We start from the raw sequence: 18,076 nt of genomic DNA, 5'->3' as shown, positions 1-18,076 counted from the left end.
AATTAAATGGGAAAGAAAAAGTAGTATAATATTAAAGGCGTTTATAAGTTTTGGAATTCATAAAGTACTGATATTAATTTCTCCATTGCAAGAGACAAAGGGAAGAAAGTTTTAGGTGCTCCGATTAAATGACATAGTCCCTGGATAAATCTTCTTGACAGAGTCAAGAAACACATTTGTGGGTTCTGCAATTTAACAAATGGTGTGTGTAGTTATGCAAATACTATAATAGATATTTAAAGAGTACTATGAGCCAAGATGTCATTAAGATATTAACAATTTTTGACTAAGGGTTTTCTCTCTGAAATTGTGGCATACAGTATATGCTATTTAGAATATTCTAAGTTGAATTTTGCTGCATCCCCATTCAATCCTTGAAAACTTACGTCTTTTCCGGCAGGACCAGCTGGACCCATAGCACCAGGAGGTCCAGGAGGGCCCTGAAAATGAGGAAATAAAGAACAAATAAATCTGTAGATTTTTCTGTTACGGTCATTCTGTTATTACATATTATATGCATCACTGGAAGCAACCTTCTTTTAGAAAATATTCTCAGTACTTCTTATCAAGAAAATGACACATTGAGTTAGTATTGTACCTATATTATATCAAGATTTTACTGTTAGTTAAATTTATTTTTAATGAAAATTAAAAGTATCGTGCATCTATGTTTTACATTATATGTGTCTATAAACTTAGATGCACTTCTACAGTTATTAGTTATTGAATTTTAATTATATAGGTATTTCCTAATATTTTTGAAATATTAAAAAGCTTTACTTGCTTATTTACACAGCATGTTTTCTTGGAGAAACCTATCAGATTATGTTTATTTCTACTAAATTAAGTTTTAAAAATTATCTATCAGAAGAGTAGGAATGAAGGTGAACTGAGTGGCTATAGGAAAAATTAAATCTGCATTTAAGAGACAGAGGATTTGTATCCACACTAGTAAGTGGACTATTGTGACGGTTAATTAGCCAGAGGTTTCCTAGAGGAAATAGTGTCTTTAAGATATTTAAACCATTAAAAGGATACAAAAGATCTGTGAAACCCATTCAACTATCATTAAAATACCACCTATTATTACAAATTGAAAGCATAAAACTTAACAAATACTTTGTAGGAACCATAGTTATATTTTAGAAAATTAAGGAGGTTTTTGAATAAAATTTTCAATTTATTAAATATAGCTATAATTGTTACTTACTGCAGGACCAGCTTGTCCAGGTTCACCAGGGGGACCTTGGTATCCTGGAGAACCCTAGCGGGGAGAATGAGGTGTACACATTTTTAAAATAACTTAACTTTCATATAATTCACTTTCATTTTGAAGACAGTATGAAGTCAATATTTTTAGGTGTAGTAAGCAAAGTTTATTCCAGTTTATAAAGATTGAAACCAAAATTTTTCAGATCAGAATAAAGTTAATTTATTTCATTTCACCCACTTCATCCCATTGAAACTGAATTGTTTCAAACTTAGTCATGTGACCTGCAAATTAAACATGTGGTTTAACTTTGTCAAAGTTTTAATTTCTAATAATTGTTGGGGGAAGGAATTAAATATGAAATTCCAACATCTTTACAGGAATGATAGTTTCTCGGTTGTGACTTCTGTACTCAGCTGGGAATACATGCTGAAGTGACTACATTACAGCAGGATCTGTATTAACTAGATTTATATCATTTGCGTAAGGAGGAAAACACCACTGATGGCTATACTTACAGGGGCGCCAGGATGACCAGATGCACCAGGGGGGCCAGGAGGGCCTGGGGGACCCTGGAATGTAAATTTGAAGAATAAATACAAAGTAAATGTATGTGAAATACACTGTATTGGAGCACTAAAGAGAGGTCTTTGCTTAGGAAGGGCACTGATATCTTTAAAAATGTGAACAACCTACCTTATTATATAATAACTATTCATGGCTATTATATTATATTCATTTTATTGCATTTTATTTTACTTATTTACAATGAAGATATTACCAAAATGTTACTCTAAATGAAATTCCACACAATCAACAAAAATTATTTGTTAATATTATAAGATGTTGACCTGATCCCCCCAAATTGGGATTCAAAATCTGAGAAAATACATGCAAAATACTATGAAAATCCCTTCAATGTTGGGATACTGGTCCAGGTGAAGAAGCATTTTTTCCCTTTGGCCTGGTAGTCCAACACATTGTAGAAAAATAGTTATCTGCATACTACACAGCCCAGTTTCTAAAAATAATGGTGTAAATCAACTAAAAACTTCTTAACTACATAACTGAATTATGTAGACATAAAGATCTAGATGTGCATATGAGAATCATCAACATGATCAATTACAATTATAAGCAATTGACATTTTTCAGAAGTATAAATTAAACTCCAAAACGTTCAGTGTTGTCACCTATTTTTTAAAGACAATAAATTTATAAAACTAAGTTGTAATTAAATTTTTCTCTTGTAACTGCTTTTCTGGAATGTTAGTGGCTTTTTAGGTTTTTTTAAAGTAAAAACTGTATATCTGATTTAATAATAGGATTCATAATATGAATATAGCTAAGTAAGACCAGATGCTGACATAATTGAAATAATTCTTCTGGCTTTGAAAGATACCCACCTCCCCCCCCCCCCCCAAAAAAAAAACATCATAACCCCTAAAGCTTTAGAGATGGCTGCAATTCCTTTTTTGACATTTATGTGAATTTTAATGTTCTTTCTTCAACTACTCATTTGTATTTATTAGTTAACATTTTGTCCTTTCTCTTTTTAGAATCACAGATATGGGATCCAACGATCTGAGCAACAGTCCTCCATAATCCCGGAAAAGACAGCCTCATGTTTCTTTTATGCTTATGTACCTTTGCCTGGCAGTGAAATGATAGCCTTTCCTAGCGTTGTCCCTCCCAAGGAACTGTCTGCAACAGGGTCATGTACATGGAACACCATGTATCACGTGCCTGTTCCCAGGTTTCAATGATTTTTGCTATTTTCTTCTATTAACTCTTTGGGTAAAATGGGAGTAGCTATTATTATGGCAGATGAATTTAAAGACTTGATGAATTCTGGAAGTAATTGTATCTGATTCCAGGATTTATGGTGAGACAGATGGTATTATTGGACATTCATCACTAATTAATGAAAATACATTGAAAAAAGATTCTGAAAAATTGAAGTGAGAGAGAAAAAGAGGAAGTAAAAAATAACAACATTTGGTTAAAATTAAAAATATATGAGTGTGAGAGCTAAGCATGAACGCAGGTGGGCCTCACTATTAGAGGTGATTGTATAAAGAAGAAACGAGTGGGCAAACAAGCATGAAATGAGAGGTGGTAAGGAAAAAATCATGATAATCCTACCACTTTCTTCCCCAGCCTTAATTGAGAAAAGCTATTTTCTACAATTGTGTTATAATACTACATCACTAGAACAACCAACAAGATTTAACAAATTGGAAGACTAAATAATGCTCTAAAATGCTGAAAAACACTTGGACATACAGCTGGCCCGGGAAAGCCTGGGAGTCCTCCTCCTCCTACTCCAGCCTTGACATCGTAGGATTCGAACTGGGGAGAATAGTTCTGTAGCAAAAAGATCAGACAAATATGATCATTTGGATATATAAATAATAGGGTTTTCCCCCCAAAAGCATTTAGAAGTGCATGCATCATCTACTATTCACTGAGAAAAACTTTCTGCATGCCAAAGGGTGTGATATGTGTTATTTATTTTGCTTATCCTGTCTTTCTGTAGCTTTAGATAGTCTACAGAAATAGTTGCTTTGTATTCTACAAATCATTCAACTTACTACATGCAATATCAATCTCAAATAATTTTTTTCCGATATGCTCTTACTCAAAATATTATTTCTAAGCCATATCTACAGCATTAGAAACATAATATCATAGACTGTATGAGGCTGAAAGAGCTTTTAGAGCATGTATAATCTGACCTTCTCATCTTGAGCAGAAAAATGAAGTCATATTTTTTCCCCAGCAGTTAATGATAGAAGTAAAATTTATATTCCCTGGCTTTTCGTTAGTATGCTGAACATATTCACCCCTAAACAAACATCTACACAGAATAGAAGCAGACAAACAAGAGAATAGTCTCATGTGTCTCTTGGATTTCCTTGGAGAGATTATTTTGAATTGTAGGTTTTACAATGGGTTATGTTTGACACCAGGATAAGAATAAGTTAGATGATATTCTTTGCTTCCTGTTGAGTTGATACTTGAAAATTTTTTAAAACTAGCAGTAATTTCTGTATGTGTTTTTAAATTTCTCCTTACTCCAATACAACAGAACTTTTGTTTATTTGTTTGGTTATTTGTTTTACATGCAAAGTTAGTTCATTGCCATGCTTTTCAAGAGAAGCAGGTTGTACTGTGCAGGTATGGCAGGTGTAAATGCATAGGATGAGAAATCCCGTTGACTTAAAGTCAATAAGGATTGTCCACAGCTCTTCAACTGCTTTTTGTTCAAATTTTAAGATGCTTTACTGTTCAGATGATAAGGGAAATAGGCACAGCTGCAGCAATTCCTAAATTCTCTAGGTTAATTCTTTTGGAAGTTGATGGTTCATTTCTCAAACATGATGCATATGTTATATGTCTGCTAAGCAGCTGGGAAATGTGGCAAGGAAATAGTAGCAATAGCATTAGCATTATGAAGAAGAGTGAATATTTATAAGACACTCAGAATAGTGCTCAGCACTTAAAAGCACTAAATAAGAATTTGTTAAATATATAAAATCAGAGAATAGATGTAATGAACCTAAAAAAGTGAGATGTAATATAGGCTAAAGAAAAGGAAATAAGTAGGTATTTTAATGGAGGGAATATTTTTGTCCAGGAATTTATTACCTGACCAACAGGAGGGCATGATTCACAGATTCCAGGGGGGCCAGGAGAACCAGGAGAACCTGGTTGTCCTGGGATACCAGGATTGCCATTTCTCCCAGGAATACCAGGAGGGCCCTAAAAAATATCATAGATGAAAATGAATGAAACAGTGAAAATCTTAGTGTCTCAGAATCATTATCAAACTGCAGTTTCTCTGCTTTATATTTTGAGAAATCAACATACATAATACATTTTCTTGAGACTATAAACCTTTTAAATCAAATCATATGAATAATTTCACTGTCATTTATTCCATTGTCATTGACCTTTATTTTATTTTGCAAATTGATAATGGAGATGAAAATATTATATAGAGTTTGAGAAACTTGAAACTTCACATGTACAATCATGGAATCTTAGTTTATTTTGCATTATTATTTAAATATGTGCCACCAAAGGAAATGTATAAATAATGAAAGTTCAAATATAAAAAAGCTACAAGAGAAAAAGCAAACCACTTAAAAATCTAATTTTGTTCCATGGAAGAATCTTCACTTACTGGATCTCCTTTGGGGCCGCGAACTACATGACCATTAGGAGGGCGTGTAGGCTAAGGAATAAAAAAGGTACAGATTAAAAAAGACATAGGGACAGCTTTTCCATGAAGTGTGTCCCAATTTGCACATTTATTTCTTATCTTAAATTACATCCAATCTCTAGTTTTAAATCAGAACATTCATTCACCTTTTATTTGTAATATAAAAACATGATTGTTTGACAGAGATTACTTTCACTTCTTTTCAGACTCTTACAATAGAGGAACCAGTCATGTATTTATATATAAATCTTGGAGATCTATCCATTTTCTTTACACTCACAGCAGTTGGAGGCTGTGGGCAAACTGCACAACATTCTCCAAATGGGATCTCTGGGTTGGGACAGTCTAATTCTTGGTCGTCACATATTATGTCATCGCAGAGAACAGATCCTGAGTCACAGACGCATATTTGGCATGGCTCTGGCTTCCAGACATCTCTGTCTGCATAGGACTGACCGAGATGGGAACATCCTCCATCAATATCTGGAAAATAAGCAAGATGGTGTGATATTTTCTCATGTTTTGCTGAAATTTGATTTTCATTATGCTGTCATGACTGCTTCCAATAGGCAGAGATAATATGAAGCAAATAATATATTCTTTTCATTGAACTAATATGTATCTTATTATGAAAATGCTTATGCAAAAAAAATACACAAATTAAATTACCAAGGATGTCATATTTTTCCTACATAATTTGCTAAGTAATAAGAGATTATTTGAAATACCAAATCTGTTTATCAACATCACATTGGAACACCATAGTAAATTTTTCTTAAGGCAGAAAGTATTTTAATTCCATTTATAGTAAGAATTTAACAGCAATGGAAATCACACAAACATTTAATTATTAATTGTGCAATTGAAAACAAGCCTTTTGCCCCAATTGCTGTTCTTTGCTTTAACAGTAGATGGGAGCATTAAACTATAATGATAATTTTGTTACTACCTCTGTGGACTTTCTGGATTTTATTAACCTAGTTGAGAAATTCAGAAGAAAACTCAGCTGCTCTTGGCAACGCAACACTCTTCCAGGATCCTGGGAAAGCCTTAACAAAGCTTAATGTATGTATTGAATATCACAGCCAGCTCTGTTAGGCTTTTAGGTCAACGTGATATGACATAATATATTGGATGTCCCATATGGATGTAAAAAGGTTTCCAAATTACAAAAAGAAAGTGTATGTTAAAAGCAAATATTGGTAAGAAATAAGTGAAAATAATGGAAAAAAATAAGAATCATAACCATGTATTTGAAGCTTAAAATGGTCAAAAATTTGCTTCAACCATTATTTTAGACTGTTTCAGCAGCTATTACCAATGAATCAGCCTAAGGGTTGCCAAAATAGAGCCTGGTCTCAATTTTTAAAACATTAGCTGCGGTTGTGGTTGAGTACAACTTTAGTTCTTGAGGACTACTACAATAGCTTGCCAGCATTGAGTAAATAAGTTAGAAGTTTCTAAACATCTGCAAAAATTTTTGCAAACAACAAATGATAGACCGCCTGTTAAGTATTTGTATTTTTGTAAAAAATGAACTTTTATTTTATTGTCTCAGAGCCAAGATCTTAAAATGTCTGCTGAAAGAGACCTCCTTGGAGAGGTAATTAACAACGACACCCTGCTGCCTTGTCCCAAGAGGCCTTTGAGTGGGCCCTGGGATTTTTATATCTGAATACTACATGCAGTCATGGATATCACCTTTTAAAGTTCCTTTTCTATGTTCTCTCAGTATCTGAAGTAATTGATGTAGGTTTATGATAAATACTTTGGATTTACAGGTTTAGTTGGCTTGGTAAAAGTTCACAGAAAAAGAGACTTTCAAAATCTATGGACTCTACAGCCTCCTAAAACTGCCTCCATTCCTGCTTGCATTTATGTGTGCAGATACAACTTTCATGATGTTGTGCACTACCCTTTGTGGATTCAAGAAGTTTAAAAACTCATTTTTTGTGTTACAATTACCCAATGTGGTCTACAGCTAATATAAGAAAGTATAATCATTTTATTGCAATTTTAACTAGGAAAAGTTATTCTAGTTCTTCCATGGTTGAAACAAATATATGAGAATATTAGGAAGAAATATTTTCTAAGCTTTTAAAGGATCGTTCCTCTTTTCTCAGGTAGATAAAAGCTGAATGTCAAATACTTACCTAATGCAAATGAAGTAGGCCTATTTAAATAGTGTTATGAAAGATATGCTTAAGAGAGGTACAAACACAAGTTTTTGTGTTATTATGAACAGTAATAATATGAGGGTCTAAGCATTAAACTCATTGTTCTCTAAATATGGCTGACATTTTAAGTTTAAGAACTAAGTTCACTGTTTTTCCAGAAAAGATCTGAAAGCTTTAATGAGATGGAAGCCTGTTTAATAAAATTGCATAAAATTCTTTCCTTTGATCTTTGCATTGGCTTCCTTTTTAAAAAATGAATCATTTAAAATTTTTCTCTAAATTAATTTTATGAAATGTTCCAAATGATTAGTTTTAGCTCAATCTTTCCCCATTCGTAATGTGGATTTCAGGCTTCCCTTCCCTTTGAGAATACCACTAGAATACAGAATGTTGACTATTGGTAATAATATTGTATTTATACTTGAAATTTGCCAAAAGACTAGATCTTAAATGTTTTCTCCATACGCACACACAAAAGTAACTACATGTAGTGGTGGATGCATTATGTAAGTTCATTGTGGTATTTATTTCACAATGCATATGTATAACAAAATATCATATTGTACTCTTTAAATATATACAATTTATGTTAATGACACTTCAATAAAGCTAGGGGAAAATACTACTGGTTTACACTAATGAATCTTTCAGCTAATTTTCTCTGGATCAGGTATATTTTTTTGTTTAGCACAGGACCTGATATAAAAATTAGTCATTGAGTTCTAAAGATATTAAAGACAAATGAGGATAATAGTTTAAGCTAGGGTCAAGTAGCTCATATTTTAAATACCTTCTCTTATGTTCTTAAAGTGCCTTAAAATTGACATAAATTTTTCCCTTGTGTATTCATCCTCTCATGTTTATGTCCCATTGAAGTATCCTTACATCACTAGAAAGTGATCTTCCATTTCCTCTGCAAACTATTAAATAAATGAGCACAATAATTGACTTATTAAAATTGTACACAAATTTTTTAAAATTGGGTTAAACCCAATGTATGTAAACAAAAATTGTTATTTAGCCTCCTGCTTCCAAAGTTTATTAGAAAACATGTGCTTTATGGTTTTTAAAACACAGGGGTCTCAATATAAAGGTTAAGTTATTTTAGAGTGCTTCTTTTTTTAAAAAAGTAAGATCAGTCTCAGTAATAAAAGAAAGTTGAAATGCTTTAAAAATAAGACTTGATGCAGTTTTATGTATCGCCATAACTTATTTCACAGACATTTGAAAGAAATTTGGCTCTCCTGAAGAATCAGTTCCTGTAGAAACTTGTGGCTGAAAGTCAGACTTTTCTCTACTGTATTACCTCAGTTGCTTTTTTTTTTTAAAGAATGGTGAGTTTTTTGTAGTTTCCTCTAATTTCTTGTTCTGTGCATGACAAAATATGGTTGGCAACATGTTCTCCCGGAAGCTAAATCTATTACACAGATGTCTCATGGCTCTCAGTTTTAGTATTATAGCCTAGTTATGCATGGGAAAACCATTGCAGTTAAGGGGAAAAAAAGTATTTTGTTTTCAAGAAGGATAAAATGATCCAGTGAGCCACTTGCAGCATTTAGAAATGGGGAATAGAAAATTGAATTTATAAAGTCTCATTTCATTCCCTTCTTTTCTTAGACTTCTAATCTCAGAGCTACTTTGATTAAAAAAAAAAGTTAAATACATTTTCAAAAATGTTAAGTAAAGTAAATAATCTCATTTTCACTACTGGACAAGTAATAGATTTTCCAATTACTTCCGTGATTGTAATTGCTTAAACTAATTCTCCCTGTTCCAATTTGTAATTGATTTTTAACTCCACCTCTCACGTCACTTGATGTTCCCTATTACAAAGTACAGCCCTGAAATAAATTTACTTATGGTCACACAAGCAACTCATTAGTTTAAATCATCTTCTTACTGGTATTTAAAATACAAAAAAAAAATGAAGCTAATATATGACATAATTCATTCTTAGCTTCTTTTATTTCCTAGCTCTCTGTTTTGGAACTTTGGAGAAAAATAAAACCAAGTAACATAACCTAATATTTTTAGATATGCTTAAAGCTTTCCTTTTTGTTTTCATCCTTCACATGTTAATTTATGCTGATCTTATTGTTGTAACTAAAAAAATGCAAATTGTCACAATTCCATTTTTGTAGTTAAATAATATTTCCTAAAGCATCCAAATTGTTAATTTAGCTTGAATGATAAGTTTAACATTTTTGTCTTCTCTTTTTACTGGTATGTATGATATGTAAGTCATCAAAATGTTTTTCTGTTACTTCAGAAGGTTGAATATTTTGTCAGTGAATATATGGAGTTTATATATAAGATTTCAACTGAAATATGCGTGGCTTTTAAATGACACTAGTGTTTGGAGAACATATACTTTATTAAATATGTTTCTGCTGCTTATATATTTGTTGGACTTATCTTTAAATATGTGAGTTAACAAAAAGGGCTTTTAAGGAAAAATTTGTAGATATATATATATATAGATGGATAGTTTTAACTTTAAAATATTTTCATGAACAAGCTAGATTCTGCTTATCCTTGTTCCCACCAAAAAACTTAAAAACTTAATTAATCATCATTCCTAGATGTTTTCTTATTTTATGTCTCCAATTAGAAGTTTCCTTTTAGGTGATTAATATTGTGTCCTGTAAAATATAAAAATAATTAGAGAGCTAAAATGAAAAGCATCATATAGCTAACAATCAGCAATAGTATTGCAATATAATTGGATTAATGATAAATTGTATGATTCTTAATAAAATATATCCTACTTTTTATTATAGTTTGCAAATATCTTTAAATGTTATATTTGACAATCAAAATTTTATATCTTACCTCTCTTATCAGTAAATACTAAGTATCACTAAGTCACTAAGTACTTTAATTTCTTCCTTATAGTAATTTTATTTTCCAGTGTTAGTAAAACATGTTAGACAGAGCTTATACAGTGTCTTCTGTGTTGTAGCCAGTGTTCTCAGCGTCTTGCCTATCTACTTACTCTTCCCAAAGGCCCTAAGATGTAAATGCTAACATAATCCTCATTTTACAGGTGAGGAATCTGATACACAAGGACATTAAGTAATTTTCCCAAAGTTATACAGTGAGGGGTAGAGTTAAGATTTGAATCCAGGAAAGCTGTCTCTCAATCTGATGCTCTCACCTACTGTGTTCCATTCCTTTTCTGCAGTTTCAAGGGCAGGATAGAATTAAAGGTGCCAACTTCAAAGCTCTGTCTTTTTATCATTTCTAAACCCTGGAAACTTAAAATCAGAGTCTAAAAATGGTAGTTTTTTTTTTTTTCACCAAGGGATCCTAGTTTTCTGCAGAATACCTTTCCTATCTAGTCTCAGACCAACAAGTTAACATCTGGAGTTTCATTCTGTTGTTGATTTTCTCCTGATCTTATGAAAAAGAATTATATCTCCAAGGCTTCCCTAATGACATCCAGATCACCATCAAGATTAACATGTGACTGGAAAACCTAGCATATATTTTACTATACACAGAAAAGTAGGATTCCAACAGCAACAACAACAAATAATAATGGTTGTGTATCCAATGTCAAAAACATTATTAGAATGTCACACTAAGACATTGCTTTTCAGAAAAGTTATTAAATAATTCATATTAATGAACTTCTAGCTTCATTAGGTGCTTCCTGTCTAAGTTTAGACATTACGAACATACTATGCAGCTCCAAAGAGTATTTCTCTCATTCTCATTAACTTGAGAAACCCAGTCTCTGTTTGCCATCCTCCATACCAAATACTACGGGAAACAAAATTTCAGAAAAGTAAATGCCATGTTACTGGAGCAGTTATTTCTCAATGTGAGTTTTAAAAAAGCAATTTGAATTTCTAATCATTTTTGCAACTTTTATCTTTGACTTTTACATTGCTTGAGCATTTTAATTTTGCTCTCTTGTTTGAACTTTCCTTTTGTTCATTAACATTGCATTTTAAATGGCAGTTCTTGACCTCAGTTACGGAAAGTACAAGGGATTTGTTAGTTAATCTGAAAGGAATCCACTTCTGCTGTGTTTTCATTAAGCACAGACAGACATTCTAGTGGTTAATGTAACTCCCTAAACTGCAGTTAACAAGTGATTTGTGTAAGAATAGCTATCTCATTTTTTCCGTTGTCATCTTGACATGAAACAGGCAAAGGTTCCCTTTTCAAACCTCTGTATTTTTTTTACACCATACATCTCCCCCTGACCCCCACATTTTGAATGTGGAAAACAGTGGGACGGAGCTTTTTTCCAGGGAAAACTGTTTCACAAGAAACAATCCACTGAGATATTTCCAGAAAGTTCCTGTAGACCTGAAAACTTTACAAATGTTATTCATGTCCAGTAAAAGCAATAACATCTTTCATGTTTAAACTGTAACTCTTAAGCAATACACTTTAATCACTTCAAGACGATGATATCTTTTGATGTTGCAGAATAAAAGAACTGGGCTACAAAACCTTTGGAACTCTGTACCAAAGAGCCATCATCCACTATGAAAACCGTCGGGTTTCAGTAGATGGCACTCTTGTCTGCATGACAATTCGAGGTCTGGCACGCAGCTCTGTAGGTGTGGAACAGGGGCTATTCTGAGAAGCTATCCAGAGGCTCAGCTTGACTGGAAAGAAGAGCCAATGGTTCTAGAGTTTTAAAAATAAGACCTGTAGATATCAATCCAAGAATCTTCACTAGTTAAAGGCACTTAATCACACTCTTTCCTTCTTTTCCAGTTCCAGTGGATGTGCTGGCTCCTACAATACTGAGATGTTTAATTTCAGAATTTAATCAGAATGTTTATTTACCTATAGATCTTTAGATGGTCTGATGTTGCATACTCTGGAGGTGATAAGGAAATGTGAGTTATCATAAATGAAAAACAAAATATTTTGTATTAATACTTTATTTACTTAGATTTATATTACAGAACTGAAAATATTTTCTGGTTAAGTAATAAGCAAATTACCCTCATTTTAAAACTAGATACATACCAATTCAAAGTGGAGTGCTTAACAACAAAAAAACTACCTCGTTTTACCTTTAAAAATGCATTAGCTCTCATATTTTCTAGGACAATATAGAATTTTTTAGTATCTCTTGTCAGTGACAGAAAAATAAGAAAATTCATATATCCCGAATTTAATGTATATTTTATTTATTCTAATTACCTAAAATTTAACAGAGTTTTGGTTCTAGTTTAACTCCGTCATTTTTTAGTTGTGTAATTTCAACCAAAGCACTGAATCAGTGTTAGATTTCTGACACTGAAGTGTGTGAGCAATTATGCATTCTTTATGCTTAAAATTATCATTGTTTCTAGTGATTTTTATACCAGATTTTTCCCATTAGTTAGGTCTGTCTAATTTAGGGGCAGCACAAACCAGAAAACTTGAATGCTACTTGATCTGTTACAAATTCTCTTTTTAAGCATAATGAGATAGATTCTTATAACTTGTAATAAGGAACTAATTCTCTGAGTCTATTTACAGCTTTGTAATTCTAAAACAATTAAAGGCCCACAGTTCATTTTCACAGTGGAATTAGCAGAATATCAAAATGTAAGCTCAAAAGTTAGAATACTTTTGATTAAAATATAGTTTAGCATCCTGCCCAATTGAAGTAATATTATTTAGTAACATCTTTCAATTTATCTATCCAATAAGTGGTACTAAAATATTATGCCAAATAAGGACTACATCAGAAACTTGAAAATATTTTTAAAAAAGTCATTATATGTGATACATGGAATAGTTATATGTGGAATTTTGAAAATGGCCGTAATGTCAAGCTCATTTCCAAATAGTCTCTAAATATTGTTACCAGTGTGTGTAAGAATATGTATTTGGCAATATGTTATCAATAATATATTTATATTCCTAGGAAAATAGTATTTAATATTTAAAATTTGTACATGTAATATTTTTAAATCTCATTATAAAATAAGGAATCCAGCTGTGTGTGACATTTATGTTGGCATCAGTTATGTAACTCTGCCTGTCAGCCGCTAGGTGGTGAGTCTTTGTGCTTAAAACTTGGCATGTTTATAAACTACAGGAAATATAAAACAGACCACATTTCTCCATTGGCGGAAGAAAATACATGAATTAAATAGAACTCTTGCAAGTTTCTAAAAAGATCACAATTCTTTGTGAAGACATGCTTTATACTCCAGGAAATTCATGTGAGTAGACTAGAAGTTAGTGTTTATTAGAGCTGTGCTTTCCTTTCTGGGATTCTCAGGGCATACATAAGGCACCCATACCCCAGAACTAGGCATGACTGCTCTTTATGGACTGTGTATTCATTCAGCTGTCTCTTGTAACCTCCCCAAAGCTAATCCAGTAGCAGAATTTTCTTGTAAAACCTATGAGGAACATAAGATGTCCTATTTTAAAATACTTAAACTTTTTTTTTTTTTTTATGACAAACAAGGACAATAAGCTGAACAAAATCCCTTTCAATTTCTTTGGAACTTACAAGTATACAAATGTGTCAGCAAAATTTTATAGCTGTTTATTATTTTCTGCAGCTTAAGAGAAAAGGGAAAATTTTTTAAAAAATCATGTGATATAAAGATAATGTTTAAGTATCAAACATTTTTTCCTCCCTAAAGATGGATTTAGAAGAAAAACAGCCATAGTGCTTATAAAAATTATAACCACCAGGGAATTACAAATACTTTGTCAGTCTTTGAAGTATACACCAAAGGTTTGTAGACTTTCCAACAAATGGGAACTCTGATTTTTTTTTTGTCAGAAATCAGAAAAATGTAAGAGCTTGTAAAAGGTAAAAGTCTTTATTGAGATGAGGATGTGATAATAGCCACTTGGTATTCTAGCCAAGCACTGGGAGTTGTAGCATCCTCAGGGAGACACAGAATGGGGAAGAAAAGAGTAGAGAAATAAGAGAGGATGCAGGATTGAGGATTCTAGGAAAGAAAGGTGGAGGCAAGAGGAGAGAGGGAAAGAAATGGAGGCATAGGGAGGACACCACGTGATGATGAGGGAGGGGGTGATAAAGAAAGGGGAAAGACAAGAGTTGAGAAGAGATGGGCTTTCCTAGGAAGTGGGTGGGGTGATGAGTGAAAGAATTAAAAGAGGGAGGAAGTGCAAAGGAGCCAAAAGGGGTGGAGAGATAAGAAGGACGGAAAGGAAAGGAGAAGAGGAATAAGGGGGTGGGGGGGATGAAAGGAACAAGAAATATGGGTGTTTCTTTTCTTTTGTGGCCATAGACTGAGTATAAATGAAGAAATGTCATTGGGTGTTTCCCCTATTTACATATATGACCTATGAGGACATCAAAAATATTTGATACTAAAAACAAAGAACCATTTTCAGATACCATGTTTGCAAAAACTATAGGTTTAAATGTAAGCATTTTTGATTATGTGCAAATAGAAATTGATGTGTAATGCGTTCCTCTAGCATCCTTCAAATATAACATTTAAATATTTATTTCTATTTGTTTGTATTCCAATGTGCCCAGTATTTTCATGACTAAGGGAAACATGTGAATTAAAAGGAATATTTTCACATAATAGAATGATGAGACAAATGTGGTTTTAGGGAGATTAGAACATAAAAATCATCGTTTGCACTTATTAGAAAATACAACAAACTGATCTTTTTGAAGTCAAACAGTACTTGTGTCTTTACCTTGTTTGCAGATAAATCAGACATTTCTGTTGCAGATATGATGGAAAATATTCTCTTTATTAATGCAAATGTAGGTAAAAATGTAGAACTTACATAAAACACCAGATTCTTAACAACAATCCATTAGAAATTACACATTAATTAACCATGTAAGTGCTTGAAACAGAATAAAGATAGGAGCCATGAAATATTTTGAGTTTGAACTCGTTTAAAGGTTTGAGATATTGTTATCTTGTTGCCATTTTGCAGGAAATCTAATCAGTAATTCTAATAATGTGTAGAATTTTCCTTTAGACTATTCTTCATGCATGCTATTTTGTAAATGCATTATCTTATTGGAGAAACAATGCTCAATATTCTATCCTTACAAAGGACCCGACATACAAAGGAAAGCATAAACGTATTGCAGGAGACCAATAGCTTCCAGACTGCCTAGGGAAGCATTCCAAGACGTTTACAATCCAGGAGAAGAACAACTTTTTAAGGTCATTTTAAGAGTTTCCAGTGCCACCAGCGTGAAAACAAGTTAGTACAAAAACATCTTTATCTTAAACAACGAGCAAACTGTTAAATACAAAAATGACAATATTCTTTCTGAGCGAATGTAATAAAAAAGTACTATCATGGTCAGTTCTATGCTTCACAATTGGGATCTTACAGAAGAAAGTATTGTTTAGGAGACTGCTTTCCCCTTGATAACTTTTTTGCAAGCAGAAGTAAAGAAAAAAGCCCATAAAGTTTTCTTTTTTAAAAAAATCAGTATCTACTCACCTCCCGGGAGCTGTTGTGCCAAAATAACAGTGGGATGAAGCAGAGTAAGAAGTAACCAGGTCCCCTTTTGCACAAAGCTCATCATGTCTAAATATCAGACATGAGACTCTTTGTGCAAAAAGGAGAAAAGAAAAGCAGTTCAAAGTAGCACCATCAGTTGTTCCCTGCCCTTCAGCACCGGGCCCGTCATAAAAGTCAGCCACTGAGATTCCTTTGCTTTGGCCTTAAATAGGAAAAAGTTTGGCTTCCCTCACTTTCCAGCCCCTTTCTGAAATATGAGAGCAGCACCCATCCCCTTAGCAGAAAGAGAAATGATTAATATGTCTTTTTCCCTTATAGAAGACACAACCCACGAAGAAAAATAGCACATCTGGAACTTGTGTGCATCTATTTACACATAAGTTTGTTACATATTTCAGTCACATATATGTTTATGTAACTTAAGAATATACATCAAAATACTCTGCCTTGAGTTTTAATAAAATAATTAAATGTATGTATTTTTTTATTTTCCCTTGTAACATTACCTTCATAATTTTGAGAAAATGCTTGGTGCCCTTTGCTTGCACATAGCTAATTTGCAAACCATATCTTCCTAGAAGTGCGTGTGTGTGTGTGTGTGTGTTTGTGTGTGTGTGCACACACACACAAACACACACATAGGGATTTTGCCAGATTCCACTCTAACTCAATGTCAAGAGGAAAATGTAAAAGATTAACTGAAAGAAAAGCCTGTTGTCCCTTTCACTCATCCACCTGCCCTGGGTACTGGAGGTTTAATTTTAGGCAAATGTCAAAAGACTAAGTATCTGAGTTATGGTTGAATGGTATTTTAAAAGTTAAATACTTATCTATTGCAGTTCCTATTTCTCACAAGTTTCTTTAGCCAGCCAAAGAGTGATTTCTTCTAAGAGTTCACATTTTTATGCTGCTTGTGAAAGCCAGGGCAGATTTTTCTAGAGAAAAAGTTAGCCTTTTCATGTCTTGATTGTTTTAAGAAACAGGGAAATAAAGATCTTATCAAATGAAATATCAAAAGAGTACCAGAAGAAGTTGTCATTTTATCTGAATTCATATAAAGATTAGTATAAGTATTTCCAAATTTGGACTTTCATGTATATAAATTTTGGGTCACATTAACACAGATTTTCAATGTATTTCTGGATCTAAGGAATAATTTCTGGGACATATTTGAAAAAGAGACATATACTATTTATAGTTCTTTAATAAATCTTTGCAAGAAAATTATGCTGTTTACAATATCAAGATATTTCTAGCAATCAATATATTTCTAATAAGCAAGATATTTAATACCCAAATCACCAGTCCATAATTCCTTCATTCACCTCTATATTCTGCACAGGCTTTTCCATTCTAATCAAGATCACCTTCATTTGTTTTTTTTTTTTCCCATGTTAACTTTAACTATGTCCACCTCCACACGTGTATGCACATAAAATTCTCCCTGCATCACACCAATTTACTGATGTCACTTCTTTGAAACCCAACTCAAAGCTCTTTTCCTTTAAACTTATGTTCATCTTTCTCTTTCCCCCAATTCATGTGACTTAGTCTTTACTCAATTCACATGTTAAATGTATAGTCCCAAGTGAACATCTATTCTACAGGCATGGACAGTGGAACACTTGCTTCCCTACAGGCCCAGTTACAAAAAGAATGAAGATGTCCCAATGTAGATGATATCATCTGATAACAGGAAAAGAGAACTGGTTGGACCAATCATTCTGCATCTTCTGATTTTAGATTAGAGAGTCACTACTTGGTGGAAAAAAAACAACTATTGAATGGTCATGAAAATAAGCTTTTCTTCTGGATCACACTAAAGATATTAGGGGAAAAGATTGTTATATGTTCATCTTTCTATCTTCCAATCATCTTCATTTTATATTTTAAAAAATTTCTTTGTGTTCAAATCAATTCAGAAACATTATTTGTTTTTCTCCTGGTGTCTTTGAAACTTGCATAAAAATTCATATATATATTTATTATCTTATTGTTGTAGATGATCAA

At 32.7% G+C, this 18,076-nt stretch overlaps 1 protein-coding gene across 1 annotated transcript in view; it reads right to left on the bottom strand.

Moving 5' to 3' along the window:
- The window catches only part of COL3A1 (collagen type III alpha 1 chain), a 39,954-nt gene extending 23,714 nt beyond the window's left edge, over positions 1 to 16,240 (bottom strand). The window contains exons 1-8 of the mRNA XM_054562357.1: positions 16,046 to 16,240; positions 5,719 to 5,921; positions 5,400 to 5,450; positions 4,862 to 4,975; positions 3,497 to 3,577; positions 1,729 to 1,782; positions 1,211 to 1,264; positions 387 to 440 (exon numbers count right to left, since the gene is read on the bottom strand). Of these exons, the coding sequence (XP_054418332.1) occupies positions 387 to 440; positions 1,211 to 1,264; positions 1,729 to 1,782; positions 3,497 to 3,577; positions 4,862 to 4,975; positions 5,400 to 5,450; positions 5,719 to 5,921; positions 16,046 to 16,130 (696 nt within the window). The 5' untranslated portion in view covers positions 16,131 to 16,240. The remainder of the gene's footprint in view (positions 1 to 386; positions 441 to 1,210; positions 1,265 to 1,728; positions 1,783 to 3,496; positions 3,578 to 4,861; positions 4,976 to 5,399; positions 5,451 to 5,718; positions 5,922 to 16,045) is intronic.
- Positions 16,241 to 18,076: the final 1,836 nt, after the last annotated feature.

This window comes from Pteronotus mesoamericanus, unplaced genomic scaffold (assembly GCF_021234165.1).
Source record: "Pteronotus mesoamericanus isolate MK-2021 breed Mesoamerican mustached bat unplaced genomic scaffold, CSHL_Meso_final scaffold_651, whole genome shotgun sequence".
Taxonomy (NCBI): domain Eukaryota; kingdom Metazoa; phylum Chordata; class Mammalia; order Chiroptera; family Mormoopidae; genus Pteronotus; species Pteronotus mesoamericanus.
This window is presented reverse-complemented; position numbering and strand designations above follow the sequence as displayed.